Source organism: Ambystoma mexicanum, chromosome 4p (assembly GCF_040938575.1).
Source record: "Ambystoma mexicanum isolate Mex_15411 chromosome 4p, UKY_AmexF1_1, whole genome shotgun sequence".
NCBI lineage: Eukaryota > Metazoa > Chordata > Amphibia > Caudata > Ambystomatidae > Ambystoma > Ambystoma mexicanum.
This window is the reverse complement of record NC_090927.1, coordinates 554201239-554217733: the sequence shown is the minus strand read 5'-3', so window position 1 is coordinate 554217733 and position 16495 is coordinate 554201239. Positions and strand designations below refer to the sequence as shown.

Sequence of the window (16495 nt, the reverse complement as noted above, 5' to 3'; positions counted from 1 at the left end):
GCCCATCCCCTCCCTCATATGCTCCAACAGGACCCTTAGCTGGGCGGCCCGGTGGTAGAGAAGGAAGTCCGGCAGCCCGAAACCACCCTCCTCCCTAGGTAACGTTAGGATGGCCCTCCCTATCCTCGGGTTCCGCCCTTGCCATACAAACTCTCGGAGTGCCCTCTGTAAGTCTTGAAACATCTGATCTGGGACCACCGTTGGGAGTGCCGTGAAAAGATACAGCAGTCTTGGGAGGATGTTCATCTTCACCGCTGTCATTCGCCCGTACCAGGACAGGATCATACCTCCCCATCTCCTCAGATCTGATTTAATCTCCACCATAATGGGCCCATAATTCGCCAAAGCCAATTTTGAGAGATCTCTCGTGAGGAGCACACCCAAATACCTAATGGAGTCCCTCCCCACCACAATCCCCGCACACCTATCCCGGTGGTCCAGCCCCGGGTCCTGAGCCCTCATAGGGAGTAACATTGATTTTGATGCGAAAATTGCCCAAAGGTCGTCATCAGGGCCAGGAGGGGGGAGCGAGGAGCTTGGCTCCACCAGGTATGCTAGAATGTCATCAGCAAACAGGGAGAGCTTCAACTCCACCTCTCCTCTTTTAATCCCTTTAATGTTGAGGTGGGCTCGGACCGCTATGGCCAGGGGCTCCATCGTCAGGACATATATTAGAGGGGAGCGTGGGCATCCTTGCCGTGTCCCCCGCGTGAGAGGGAATGAGTTAGAAAGTTCTCCATTCACCTGCACTCTCGCCGTTGGGGCCCCGTATAGAGCGGAAACCCAGTCCTGATGTGAGCTCCGAAGCCCATTCGACGGAGGAGGAGTTGCATGTACCTCCACTCTACCCTGTCAAAAGCTTTCTCGGAGTCCAGGGAAAGCAGACTTGCATCTAGGTCTGATTCTTGGGCATGGTGGATTAGGTCTATCGTCTTCATGATGTAATCAGAGCCTTGCCTGCCCCCTATGAACCCCACTTGATCCCTGTGCACCAGCTTGGGCATTATCCCCTCCATCCGTTTGCCTATCACCTTGGCCAGGATCTTAACATCTATATTGAGGAGGGAAATCGGGTGATATGAGGAGCATTCAGTGGGGTCTTTGCCCTCTTTGGGCAGAACCACGATTATGGCCCCCATCATGGTGTCCGGCAGAGAGCCCCCCTCTAACACCCCGTTAAACACCCTCACCAAGTGAGGGGCTAGGCTAGCCTGAAACCTCTTGTAGAAGTACACAGAGAAGCCGTCTTCCCCCGGGGACGTTCCCACTTTCATCCCACTGATCGCGTGCTCCACTTCCTCTTCCGTCACCCGGCCCTCTAGACCCTCTGCCATTTCACCTGTCAAGGACGGGATCTGGATGGAGTCCCGGAAACCCTCTATCTGGGTGTCATCCCCGTCATACTCTGATGAGTATAACTTTTCATAATAATGGCAAAAGGCTGCTCGAATGCTCGGGGTGTCGTGGTCCAGTGATCCCCAATCATTCTTCACTGCCTTCACCGTTCTGTTCCTCTGAAGCTCCCTGAGTTTCCAGCCCAGAATTTTGTCGGCTCTGTCCCCCTTCTCATAGTATTTCTGTTTCACTAGTTGGAGGCTCCACTCGGTCTTATGTAGCAGGAGGTCTTTCAACTGGAGTTTGTAGTTTTCTAGGGAGGCCATCTGATCCCTTTCCAGGGGTACCTCCGGGAGGTCGCCCAGATGAAGTTGGGCTATCTTTTCCATAAGGGTCTTTTCCTGGGCCTCCCTCGCCCTCTTTTTCAGGGCTCCCATTCTAATGAGGACACCACGTAAGGTCACCTTGAAGGCGTCCCACAGCACGTGAGTGCCCACCCCTCCATTGTCGTTTAACTCGAAGTACTCTGAGATGGCGTCCTGCACTTCCTGTGCTAGGACTTCGTCCTTCAACAGTGAGTCATTACATTTCCATCACCCTCTGCTACCCCTCTGCCATCCCCCTATTATGGTGGTGCGGACCAAGTCGTGGTCAGACAAAGGGACCGGGTCTACCCTGTGGCCAGAGACATGTGGAAGAAGGGGTTTGTCTACCAGGATGTAGTCTATACGGGAGTATGATGTGTGGATTGCTGAGTATTATGTGAAGGAGGGGAGCCCTGTCCTGGGAGTCGGAATGGTGTCCGCCAGGCCCAGCTCCGCATTGACCCTCTGGAAGGTACGGGCCATGGTTTCATCTGCAGCCCTAGTGGATTGGGGCCCCAAGCATTTTCTATCCAAAGGTGGGTCTAGGACCATATTGAAATCCCCCCCCCACCACCAGCATCCCGTGAACAAACAATTTCAATCTGTCCTTCACTCCCTCACAGAATTGTGCCTGGCCTTCATTGGGACCGTACACAACTGCAGAGTCAGAGGGGAGCCCCGCAAAGAGTCCCTTGCCAGCAGATATCGGCCCTCTGGGTCCTTCACCATGGCTTCCACTTCAAAGCCACATCCCTTGCTAGTAGTATGGCTACCCCCCTTTTCTTGGTTCAGTGGGATGCGCTGAGGACCTTCCACGATCCCGCCTCCCTGCTATTTCGGTTCCTTCCCCCGAGCCCAGTGTGTTTCCTGAAGAAATAGCAGGTCAAGCTTTGCCCTCCTGAATTCCCTGCAGACTAAGTATCTCTTGGTTAGGGTGTTCAACCCCCGCACATTAAGGGAACCCACGCCCAGGGCAGGCAAATCCTCAGCCATTGTCTAGGATCAACATCTTACTGGATAGCTGGCTCATGGCACTTTTCCTTTCCTGCTCCTTTTGTGTTATAACCTGATCTCCCTTGCCCCCTCCCCCTGTCTCCCAGGTGGGCCTCAAACCTGTCCCCAACTGCCCCCTGCTCCCCCTTCAAACTGAACAACCCCAACTATTTCCTCGACCCCCACCCCCACCCCGGCGTCCAGCCAAATAGTTCCACCATTGCTGGTTATTGGCCGGACCACCAGCCTACCGCCTCCGGCTGGGCTAATATCAGAAATCACTTCTCCTTGAGCACCCCCCTTCCCGCCCAGCCCCCTTCCTGAGTCCCCTCCCCCAGGTAGCCGCCATACTTGCTGTTTTGGGAGGCCCCTTTTGTCCTTGGACCCCATGGTCCTGGAAGTCGACTCGTCTTTGATCGTGAACCAAGTCCTTTGCCTGGTTTCCCCGTACCCCTTTTGCACTTCCACATTGGTGTTTAAGCTACCAGACTATCCCAGGCCCGACTGGCCCGCTTCTCCATGTCCAGGGACGGCATCCTCCCTGTCTTCTTTCTCCTCTCTCCTTGTGACCTGCGTTCTCTGGCTCCATCCGCTGCGAATCCCGTGGGTTCCCTCCGCGGGGACGGGTCCGACACGTACTCTTGGATGGCTCCCCTTATGTCGTCCTCTGTAATCAGGGTCGACCATTGACCCTCGTACTCAAACGAGAGGGAGAAGGGGTATCCCCATCTATAGTACACCCCCTTCCCTTTTAGCATTTGTGTCAGAGGGCAGCATATCCTACGTTTGGCCAGCGTGTATGAGAAGAGGTCCTGGAAGATGGACACTTGTGCATTGTTATAGGTAATCTCCCGTGTCTTTCTGGCCTCCTCTAGGACCTTCGCTTTCTCAGTGTAGTAATGAAAGCGGAATAGAATTGACCAGGGGCCCCCAGCTCTACCCCCCGCTCTGTGGACCCGATCAAAAGTTCGTTAGGTCGTCATCTCGTCCGAGAAAAGGAGAGTGATGATGTCCCTCACCACCCAGTTTAATTCTCTTTCCGTTTCTCCCTCCAACTCCGGCACCCCAAAGATTCTGAGGTTGTTCCTCCGTTCTCTATTCTCAAAGTCGTCCATTTGCCTGGCCCACTCCTCGTCTCTTTTTTCAAGGGCGGTTATTCTCAGGGACATGTCCAACTCTTGGGTCGCGGCTGAGGACTGGTTGGCCTCCAGCTGCAACAGTCTGTCCTCGACCTTGTCCACCCTGCGGTCCATGTTCTCCATTTTCTGGGCAATGTCCGCCCGTATGTCTCTGATCTGTGGGATGTTTTTACCCATGCATCCAAGCCCTACAATAAAACTGTGCAGTACTGGCATGGAAAACATCATGATGGCCAGAACTCCCCAGAGAGTGCATAGGGAAAACATGAAGAATAGGCTGCCACCCATTTTTGCCTATGTTGTGAGCACAATAGGGCACTGCCTAACCACCGTTGGACTACACACACAGTAGCCTGAAACCATTGGGAATGGCAATGCTGATTGCCAAAAGCAACCCAGAACTGTGGGGAATTCATTTTCTTAATCCCAAAAATGGTTGCATTACCAGTACTCACCACTATCAGAAAGCCAGCGTTTTAAAACCACCAGACTTTTGTGTAAATCTGAACAAATGAAACAAAACCAGACCAAGGAAAGACTTTCTAAGAGGTGGATACAATGTAAAACTATATTCTGAAATGACTTGAAGGAAGTAATTATTTAATGTATATGTAAAAATTGTCAGTTTGATTTGAATGTAGAAAACTGGGAACAAAAAGTGACATTTAGCAGAAACCTGGCTAAATGAAACTTGATTCTGCCTGACAACTACCCCCGACAGGAGATGAAACCTGCTCAGCCACTCCCCTTGCCAAAAGGAGTTGTCACCTCTCTGATTAGATTAGGGGTGGAGCAGCTGGGGACTACAGGGAGTTGAACAAAGGTCTGTCCTGGACTCAGGCAAATGTTATATTGGGGGGCCGTAAAGTGGCTTCCTCTTAGGGGAAACTGGGAGGGGCAGTGCCTCTGCTAGCAGCTGAGCTTGGGGGAAGTGGATAAACCAGTTATTCCACCCTGTGATGTGGGAAGCCACACCCCTTTTTGACCAGAGCATCATTTTAAAAAAGATAGATAACTCATAGTGCGGACTTGTCAGAATTATATAAGTAATATCTTTATTTTTGTGATTTTTCTGTGAACATTTTGAGAGGCGTTAGGACCCTGCGGTGCATTCTGGGGGGTTGGTAGCGGAAAATAGGGTCTCACTCCAAATGTATGCATGTTAAAAATCTGACACTTTATCATCTGTAACCCATATCCCTGGTGCACATTTGTGTAAAATCTGGAAAGGTTTAGAGGTTGTTACCTGGATGAAAAGGGGAGAATTCTGTCATCAGTGGACACAGCATCGTACAAAGACAAGGAACGGATAGTTTGGTGCTACAGAAAGTATGTTAACTGGACCTACAATATTAGAAAAATGGTACATAGATAAATATGTATTCGGGTCAGAAATAGATTTGTGTGCAATCTGACAAGGGGAGGTTCCTCTGATCATAAAACCTACAGCATCACTCTGACTCACATTTCCTTCCCCCAATCAAGGGAGAGAGGAGGAATTGCCCAATGATAAGTGAGAGGGGCAGGCTTAGCTAGTCCCAGGCAATGAATTGTGCAATGAAGAAAAATGGCCAGAGTACTAATAGCAATAATACCTGGTTTTATGGGCCAGGGCACTAATAGCAATAATACTCTCACTGGGGGGCATTACTGAGTCAGGTAATGCCCCGGGGCTTTCATTAACATTTGCACTAAATCAGTGGTTCCCCCCTGATGCAACCCCCACAACACTGACAACACTGCATACCACCAGAAGCTCACTGCTACTCAACAGCGCAGTAGCAATCAGAGATACGGCCCACTGCATGGACACCAGAGTGCAGCGACCCAGCTGCACGCCCACCGTCGTGAAACAATAAAGGCATATTAACCCACAAATCCCCGCGCCTGGGGCCCAGCGACCTAATACCGCTGCCACTCAATGACAACCCCCCCTGGCTCATATTGGAGGTCCAGATAACCCTGCAAACCCCTAACTATAGTGGAATCCCACAGGTACCCAGATGGGGCACGCAGAAGGGAGACACATACCCCTGGGCCCCCTGGCAGGCCACGTGGTGCAGGAGTCACCAGTCATGACAAAAGGCTCTGGGAACAGAAAGTGTGGTGCAATGGATCATTTCACAAAGCCCAACCCAAAACTGGTAGATCTGGCTGAGGCACAGACAGTGAACCTACAACCAGTGGAGAATCCCAGGCCACACCACCCGTAGACCTGCAGGGAATGGTGAAATCAATGCAGAGAGGTTTTGCAGCAATAAACGACACATTACACAGCATAACATCCAATGCGACAACTATCTGGGCCCAGTGGGAAAAAGTGACCCAGTGCATAACAGAAACTGATACTCGCATCAGCAATACCAAAGATTCTCTAACAGCATGACAGGAGAAAGTGCTGATACTGTCTGAAGACATGAAACACATCAAATCAAAGTGCAAAGACATAAAGTTGAGGTCATGCAGGAACAATGTGCACATTGTAGGGATCCCCGGAGGATGCACTCAAAGGCAACATGAAGAGGGCAGTGGAGAGCTTACTGTGACACCTGCAAGGTGACTCTGGGTGGTCCCCAGTGTTCACAATCAGGTGGGCACACAGAGCGCTGACGGCAAAACCAAAACTGGGTGAATATCCAGGGTCGATTATAGCCCGCCTGATGAACTGCCACGTTAGAGAATTAGCACTATGCACGGCCCGAGAAAAACAGGAGCTCATACTGGGCTCTAATACTATTGATATCTTTCCAGAATACACACTCACGGTCCAGCAAGAGAGCTGCTCATTACTAGGAGTAAAGAAATCGCTAAGAGAACACAACAGAGCATATGCAGTTTTCTTCCCAGCGAGGCTTCGTATCCACCACAACAACAAAACATACTTCCTTACACTCCTGGAGGAAGCAGCAGCATTTATAGAAGTCCAAATCCCGCTTCCACTGGAAAGGAACACACCTGAAACATGAAATATGTATCGTCGAGCACCGGCATGGATCCGTCCAGGAGGGGAATATGGGATCTAATGAAGATTAATAACACAAAATAAAGTAGTAATGCCCACCTGGGCACTTGAACGATTCCCCCTCAAAGCAGTAACAGTCACCCCTGATGCGAGTGCAACTACCAATTTGGACAGTTATTTGGGAAATTCTGGGAGGTGGATGTGCATAGCCATCATTCAGGGACTTTTAAGGAGGGGGAAGCAGGGATGAGATGGGTGTTGGGAAGAAAAGTTATAAACTACACATGGTGACAAAAGTGCAAAATGAAGGCATGTGCAAACAGATATGATGTTAATTATGGGAAAAATTATTGACACAGGTGTTAGGGAGAATTCGCAAAATGTGGTAATTCCTCCCTACCTTAGAGACCCCCAGCTCTTTTGCTGAACTTTGGTACTCTGTACTTTTTTTATTCTGTTTGTTCTCTGTGTTTATTTATTTTGGTTATTGAGTTTTAAGATAACTCCATAGGCATCTTTTCATGTGTTACACAGCACCTTCAGTGCAGTGACACTGGGATGTCTTTTTAAACTTCCCAAAGGTTTAAATACCTTCTCTGGGATAAACTACTGTTTCCAAGTGATTGTACAGTGAAATTAACTTTACTAGTCTTTACAAATTACTGGACCCAGCACACACCATCTTACTATTGAGTGCTGGACAGGTTACCTAGTATCCCCCCTGTCTAAATACTCATGTAGCAGTCAAATGCTACCCTTTCCTATTGAAAAGGCTGGTGGCAGTGGTTTTACAATGAACTACCATGATTTTTCCCAATCGCGAACACTGGTAACTAAAAATCACAGGAGCCATGTTTTCAAGATGGCACCTTAAACCCCTTTGTTTAAATGGGTCCGGGTCTTCTTTTTTTCCCATTTCTTTTTGGAAAAGGCCTTCTAGAGTTTTTCTCTGTGCCCCAAACCAGGTTTGGTCCCTTTGTCCATATGCTAGCTTCGGGACTGAAGACCGCCTCTGGCGTGTGAGTGTCTGATGTGAGCAGGAAGTGAGGGAGGTGCCAGAAACTCCCTGTGCTTAGTATCCTAGGAGACCCAAATGTACTCTGGCATGATTGGCTGGCTGGCTGTCCGGCAAGGAAAGCCACCTTGCTAGGTGAGTGACAGCCAGGCTGGAAGAAAACTGTTTAAAAAGCGAGTCTCCAGGACTGGAAGGCAGAGTCAACCACTGGAACGAAAGAACCAAAGACGAGCTGGAAGAGGACGGCTGCTCAACTCCTGGACCGTTGCTTTGCATGGTGAAGCCCTGCTGCAGGTCTGAATTGCCAAGCTCCATTCGACGGGGAAGCTCCTTCAAGGATGGCTTCTTCCCTTGAGTTGGTGGGACCAATCAACTCATAAGACACCTGGATACCATTCTCAAGGCTGCTTAGGATTAACCAAGGAGAGGGACACCACTTTGTGTTCTTGAATGTACAGCTACTGGAACTGCAATGACTCCATCTTGTTTGCTTTCTTTAATGATCCTGCGCAGTGCAGGAGCCCCCCGAGATCCTCCCTCTTGTCCCCACAACTGAGGCTCAGGAACAGCGAGATCTGCAGGACCTGCCAGGATCCACAACTTCAGCAGCATTTGTTTCTTCACTTAAAAGGTACTGTGCCAACCCGATTCATGGAACTTTCACAACTTTCAGGCCTAATTAGCTTGTGGCCCGACATATGATTCTTTTTCACCTAAACTACTTCTAAGAACTTTCGCAAAGACTTTACTGTTTGATACCAGAACTGCTCTTTCCTATCCAGAACACTAACCCATTGACTTTGGCCTGGCCTATTGACTTGAATTGAACTTCTCTGGTGAACTGAAATTATTTGCACTGTCTAAAAAGTATATATGATCTATTTGACTTACCTTGTGCCTTTGCTCCTTTCTAAGTACTGAACTGCTATTTGGCTCATATTTCAGGGGAGCTCAAACTGTCTCAAAACCTTAGACATTTGTATCAAAGTGTATTGGTGTATAATATTAAGTTGCCTTCTTCTAGTGAAATGTTTTCTAAATGATTGTGTAATAAATTAATAAGTGTTTTTACCAAGAAATCTTGCGTATAAGTGTTTACTTGAACCACTGTGATTGAAGGTCCTCTGTATAACTACTTGTACAGCTCACATTGACTCTTCAGATAAGCCTGGCTGCTCAGCTCGCTACGAAAACTGTGTGATACAGACTTATACCAAAGGTTGGTTTGGCTAACACCTGTAGTCTTAATTGTGTGTAGTGGCCCCAAAGGGTAGTGCATGCAATTCTGCCTAACAACGGGATGACGCACAGAGGTGTGAATGGTCCCACTATAAAACTTTTGAGTTGGAATGTTAGAGGTTTAGAATCCCCTATAAAAGCATGTAAGATCATCACACTTGCTAATAGACACGGTGCAAAAATCTTGTACTTACAGGAAACCCACATGCTCAGCCATCAGGCCTCTCGCCTGGCACCAAGTTGGTGCGAGTACAAATACTTTAAGTCATACTCCTCACGAGCAAGAGGAGTAATGATACTCTATACATCGCTCCTTCCAATTTGACTGTTATGAAAACGTGAACGATGAGCAGGGCAGGTTTCTGCTAGTGCATGGCAAATTATCTGCCCATGTGTATAGCCCCAATATAGATGCCCCCGTATTTTATAACAAACTGTTTGGCAAATGTGGAAAATACCAAACTGCCTTAGTGATCTGTGAGAGGAACTTCAAAACAATTCTTGACCTACAACTAGACTGCACCTCCACCACATCTAGACCCCTTACTGATGAAGCCCGCTCCATCATGACACACATAGCAAATTTGGGGCTTGCGGACGTGTGGCGAGCCTTAAACATAGTGAACCGAGGATACACATTCTACTCGTCAATCCACGACATGCACTCATGCATAGATATCTGGTTAATTAAGCAAGCAGTGTGCAAAGCGCTTGATGAAATAACAGGGCAGCCCCTATCCCTAACTCCAATAGACTGTGTGCTAGGCTATGTGGGAAAGCTAAGTGTGATAAAACAGAAGATGGTTAACCTGGGACTTCTACTCGACAAGCGTGCCATAGTGATGCAATTGACACAGAAAGAGCCACCATCTATGATGGACTGGTTCCACGATGTCACATGGGCCAACGACACGGAGGAACTTTTTGCCTCATTACAAACAGGTGACACCCGCCCTAAAGACATTTGGGGGGCTTCCAACTATACCAAGCTGCGAGATGTGGGGAGAGAAAGATGAAATACTGTATACTGAGTCGCTCAAACCATGCCACACTGTTTCCATGTCATATACCTTTAATCCAAAATATACAATGCAACTGTATGTTATGTTCACAATGTCTACTAAATAACATGTTTTTAAAAGATACTTAAAAATGTATATACAGAACTTCTCCCCCTGGGGGCTCACTTTGCAACATATAGGTAACAGTTGAAGTACTCTGTTTTGCTACAGGCACACATTTCAACTTTCCTCCATTCACGATGTACAGTGTCTGTTCTGGGGCCAGATTACTCAAGGTTTGCAATGGTGCAAGTGCAGAATTGCACAGTATTAGCATTAGGGCAAAGTTTGCCCTATTTGTTTAAAGAATGGGACACATTAGAAAACGATTGCACCATGACAAGTGCAGTTTGGCATGGTAAAGCACCAGGGCAAAAATTGCCCTCGGGAAAAAAAAAGATACATTTTCATTGCATTATTGCAACAAGGCAAAGCTTGCCCTAGTGCTAATATGGAATGATATTAGCACTCGGGCACACTTTGCCCTGGTGAAAAAATGCATCGAAAAGCTATCTTTTTTGCACTATAGCAATTTTTGCCCTGTTGCTTATACAATACTAAAGTGCACTTGCCGTGGTGCAATCATGTTCTAATATGTCCCAGTGTTTTTAAAAATAGGGCAAACTTTGCCCTAGGGCTAAAACCATGTAAACTTTGCACTTGCACCAGTGCAAAATGTCTGTAATCTGGCCCCTGGTGTCCTATTTAATTGCCCCATTTGGCCACGAGAGGAAGACAGTCAGATAGAGTGTCCTAATATTAAGAATAATATTAAGAATAATAATTTCGTAATCTTTATAGGGCTTTTTATCTGGATTCCTCTAGTTTGAAAGCTCTGTAACAATTAATGCCACTAATATTACACACTTGTGGTACACACTTCATGAATCTAGATTTGAGCTAGAGAAGAGCTGAGTCAGCCCAACTGGTAATGCACCTTTGGCAATGGGATTTACAGGTGTGTTCCCATTAGGCTTCAGCTATCGTTCCATAGACAAACGAGGACAGTAATTCATAAATTAGCATTTCCCTCTGTCAAAAAGGGAAGGAGGAGATGAACTAATGAAGGAACACTGCTTTTGCAATCAATCAAATAACCATTTGGGCCATGAAATGTGACCCATTGTTTCTGCAGGATATGTATGGAATTGTTTTGAAAAAGCCAAGTACAGACTTGCCACATCATTTGTCCACTGGCTGAGCAATATTCTTGATGTTTCAGACAATCTTTGGCTCTCCATTTGTTTTGAACTACAATTCCCCTCAACCGTAGCAGCATGATCAATGAGACAGGACCATGGGAGTTGTAGTTCAGAACATTAAATGCCAATCAAAATGATATGTGTGTGTGTGTGTATTGGTTGATATGATTTATACAATTTTTGTCCATGTTCAGTTGTGTTTGAAAACGTATAAGAGACCAATATAAGGGAACATCAAAGGAGGGCAAGCTAGTCCTGTGTCATTATTTATACCAATACAATGTACATGTTGCATGTTTATTGTCATTGTTACCCAATGTTCATTGTTTTTTTCTTTTTAAATTATTTAGCTGGTCACTGTGGGTCACCCGACCCAATTGTCAATGGTCACATCAGTGGTGATGGCTTCAGTTATCGCGACACCGTGGTGTATCAGTGTAACCCTGGATTCCGTCTTGTTGGCACCTCGGTTCGAATATGCCTACAGGACCACAAGTGGTCTGGGAAAACTCCAGTGTGTGTTCGTAAGTACTTTTGTTTTTAAAATGTGATGTGGGCCTGGTCCACACCACAATATACCATGAGTTCCCAGATGGACTGTTTTCCTTCCAGTATATGTGTAGATTTTTGCTTGACTGGAATAGGATACAAGTCAGGTCCTCTTCACAGACATGCCGCATTTCGGGGGATATCAACCCTGCGTCGTGTCATATCCGCGTTTGACGCTGTGCCCTCCTTTTAGAACTGTCTACCGCTCTGCAATTCTCACGGGAGCAGAACAAATGCAGTTTTGATATGTCAATAGGCCAGTGATGTGAAGCCGCAGCGGAGAGCCAATCAAACTAGACAGCTCCACGTCTGAGACCTTCACTCCCTCAAAGGCATGACAGGGAACAGCAGCTGCCATGGGTAATGAGGGGTGTAAGCAGGAGTTAACTGTCTGGAATATGCATCTGCTGCAAAGGACAGCATAACAAACCCCAGCATCCTTTGCTCTCGGCAAACCTTCTCTGCGTCAGACGAACTTTGATAGCAGTCTTTTATCAACTGCCTTGCATTTCTTTCAAAGACATTGGTGAGAGCTCTATTAAAGGCGGGGCTCAAAGGAAAACATGTTTACAATATAGATCTGTGAATCCCGGAAGCGGGTTCTTTGCCTAGCCTTGGAATTCGAGCCCTCATGAAAGGCTTCACTTGAGAGAGGCGCGCAGGAGGTTGACATTGCCAGTTGCTAGGAAGAATTATGAGCCTCTCCTGAACACGGATGCCGATTCCCGACCCATTAAACATCACACCGAGGGTCGTTACAAGTGACGAATGGGATCAGAGGAGTTTAGCATTTGCATCTTTCATTAAATATGTAACTTAATTGTCAAAAGACCTCACTACTAATTATGGTTGGTACCTGCACTGCAGATGCTGCGTGCTGGGAAAAAACCCGGCTAATACATAGAATGACTGAAACAAATGCTCTATGGAATTTGAAAGATCATTTAGTAATAACTGACTTTTTTAGCAGGATGCAACTAGATTTTCTAAAAATGTAAACTTTATTCTTAATCGTTGTTGCAATTGTGAACATGCAAACTCAATTAATTTGCCCCTGATTCACAAATTAAATATATAGTCGCAAGTAGCACCCAAGTATCACTGGCCATTAAAAACAGGAGCTGGTCTCGCCCCAAGGGCTCAGTAGCCCATTCGGATCGGCCGCATGCTCTAATTGTCTTCCTTCACACGTATTCCCCACTGCCCATCCAAATCTTCCACGTCAGCTTGGGTGCAGAAGTGCTTGCTGAAGCATCCGCCCCGGAAGTGACATGGATGATGGACGAGCTCCCCACACTACATGTTAGCAACATATGTGGGTGCTACGTGGAAGGGTTTCGTTGCGTGGTAATCCACAGTGGGGATAGCCAGATGAGTAATTAAGGTACATGGGCCTACTGTTTTTTTTATTGCCTGACATATGAGTGTTTTAGATACCTGGTTGCCTACCCATCATCTGTTTGCTACCCGCCATTTCCAAACTGATTCTCTCCCTATCAATGTATCTGTAATGTTTGTAATGTTTTTAGGACTCGTTAAAACCACCAGCATTAACCAAACTGACCCAATCCCCTGAAAGTGTGTTATATCCTATATCACAATAAACGAATAAAAGAGAGACTACAACGGGCATGAGAACTGGACTACAAAGGAAGGTAGAGACATCCCAAGTTCTTCTGGATCATGCCCACCACATGCACACCAAACTCATTTCTAAGGGCACGGAAAAGTGTACATTACCAAAAGATGGGCACAAGAGAACACATAATAGCACCTGTGATGGATTCCCATCTGCCGATGTTATGAAAGCTCTGGATTTTTAAATTCATGTATTAAGTATTTAAATGATGCAGCAAATTCTGTTTCTGAAGAGGGAGTTTGTCAATCAGATCCGACTTTTATAAAGCGTCATACCAAACACATGTTTCGGACAAGCCAGTGGAGGCTCAGCAGACCCCCTTATATCCACTACATGAGGTTGGGTGTTCTTATGAGAGAAAAGGCAACTTCCCTCAGTTGGAATTCTTCATGAAATTATAGTAATGGCTTGGCAGGAGAAGAAAGATGGCCCGGAGTGTTGCCCAGATCAATGCCAGAGGTTACGATCAATTCTAAACCTTCCAGCCATCAACTCTTCTGTTTTGTTATAGGAACTTGTTCTTCGGTGCTGAATGGCAAGCTGAAAGGTCATGTGTACATTCCTGACAGCTGCTGTGATCCAGACAGAGCACAACCCGAAAGTGTAACAAACCTACTTAGGCATGAGCTAGCCAATCATTAATTTATATATGAGGAATGCATCAGTGAAATAGACTGTTGGTGACCGATGTCCAACGGCCACGCATAGACAATTCGAAAAACAAGGGTTTGGTCTCAATCAGACTGAGGTTTAAATTTGACATCTTCGCCTCTAATCCAAAATGACCAGCTATGCATATGCATTCATATGTATGCATGAACAAATCCTCTACCTCAATCCCCTCATATGTTCTTATGGTTAGTCTGTGTGTCTACTATTCCAAGCCTTTTTCTCCTTTCCTCTCACTTTCCCCCCTCTTCCTTCCCTCCTGCAGTCTACCATTGCCTGGTTACCCCTGGTGGGGGTAACACTACCTTACACACTCCACCCTCAGGATGAGCCCCAATACGTTACGACCACTATGGTGGTGGAGCGCACAAGCCAAAAGATTTTTTTTAAGATTACATAACATCTTGGAACCAGTCAATATACTGAAATAAAGGAAAACATGATCTGATAGCTTTAACCAACATTCTTTACGTTAAGTTGGTATAACTGATGGGGATATATTTAGTATACATGTGTTGCTCAACACTCTGATATTAAAGCATGCATTTGGATACGTGTGTCTGGGAATTCTATTAAGAAAATCAGTCAGACACAATTTAAGTGGGAACAATTGATTTTAAGCACATGAATGCATGCAGGGTATCAATTAGTTGTATTCAGTTTGTTGGAATAGCACAGAAAATAGAAGCTGTCTACAATCGAAAACACATTTTTGGAATGGTATAAAATCATGGATTCAGAATGGATTATGATAGCTGGAGGAGACCTTAACTGTTTTTGTCCAGATCAGGATGAGGAAAGTGCATTGCTTGCTACTGTAGTGAGTGAGACATGATTTTCAGAGGGAGGTGCGGTTTGGGCAAACTTAATGGAAAACTGGAACATATCTAGATCAAAAGGATGCACAAAAGGTGATATCCTGAGTAAACAAACATGGAGAAGGGGGGGAAGCTTCTCCACAATAGATTATTTCTTTAACACGGAGTCAATTATGAATAATATGATCTCCTTACATGTTATCAAAACTCTAAAAAGGGATCATTCACAGCTGTTACTTAAAGTTGTATTGATATGATAGGTAATTTATGACATGCTTAATACCCAGAGGTTTCTAAGCACGGACCCGGGGATCGAACCTGTGTTGCTCCATCTAGTCTTGCTTCTAAGGTGTGCACTTGCCGCTCAGCTATCCTCTCGAGCTTATTATCCTTGCTATATCTATCTAAAACTGAAGGTCTAAGAATCTCAAAGTAAACTCGTAAGGGGCAAGATTAAGAACAGTAGGGATCCCAAGAGAGACCCTTACAAAGAGCAGAGCTTCTCTGCTCTTCGAGTGGGCCATAAGCAAAGGGCCTTGTGTACAATAGACAACTATGGGGAACAAAAGAGAGTACTAACCCGTCCCACAAAGTTGAATAGATCTAATATTTCTTATAGTTGGTTGGAAAACATATATTTGATGAAAGGTCCACAGTAGGAAAGGAAATCTAAGAAAAGCTATAAAATAAGTTAAGAACAACACTTCTCTTATGTGACCGAAGATGATGGAAATGAATAAGAATATTGAAACAAAAGTACAGAATTGTTTAAAATAATGTAAAGGAACTCAAAACCAGAGAGACTGTGAACAATTGTTAAATAGGTAGGTAACAACAACTCCTGAAAATCTATATTCCACAAGTTTCTCCCAAATGGTTCAGCAAGCTAATTCTGTCAGACAGGCACCAGTACATCTGGAATTGGAGCAGACGTAGCACAGCAGAGTTTAGAGGGGGGTTGATTAGCCCATTGCTTACATTAGCATGCAGCTGGTGGGAAAAGGGAACAACTGTGCCACCATTGAGAACAGTCTAGAGCCATCACAATGGGCCGGATCTCTATAGAAATTACAAATGGGCATACTGCCTAAGCCTAGATGTCAACATTCAAGTACAGATGGCATCGGTATATATTGTTGCCTTTAAGAGGGGTCTGACCTTCAGAAGGTGGATGCTCATCCTTTAATTGGGGGGATCTGTGATGAATTGCTGCCTAGCAAGGGTGTGAAAGCCGTGGCTTTTTTATGTATATCAAATAATAAAATGATGCAGATAATTCTGGTTCTGGTTCTGAAGGGAAAGTCTGGGTGGAATTCTGCAAACTAAAATTTACCATGGGGACTTTTACAGGAGAGCAATTTAAATACAAAGGGCCTGATTTACAAAACCTTTTCCAATGCCACAAGCCCTTTCAAACATGCTTTCTAAAAACGTACCGAATTGGGAGGGTAAGTTTGATAAAGAAACAATAGAGAAACATATTTGTAAAAGTAAAATCTCTCATGTGCT

At 45.8% G+C, this 16495-nt stretch overlaps 1 protein-coding gene across 2 annotated transcripts in view; it reads left to right on the top strand.

The window, feature by feature from the left end:
• The window catches only part of CSMD1 (CUB and Sushi multiple domains 1), a 5442057-nt gene that overhangs the window by 4972966 nt on the left and 452596 nt on the right, over positions 1-16495 (top strand). For both annotated transcript variants that reach the window (XM_069606098.1, XM_069606099.1), the window contains exon 53: positions 11662-11835. In XM_069606098.1, the coding sequence (XP_069462199.1) occupies positions 11662-11835 (174 nt within the window). The remainder of the gene's footprint in view (positions 1-11661; positions 11836-16495) is intronic.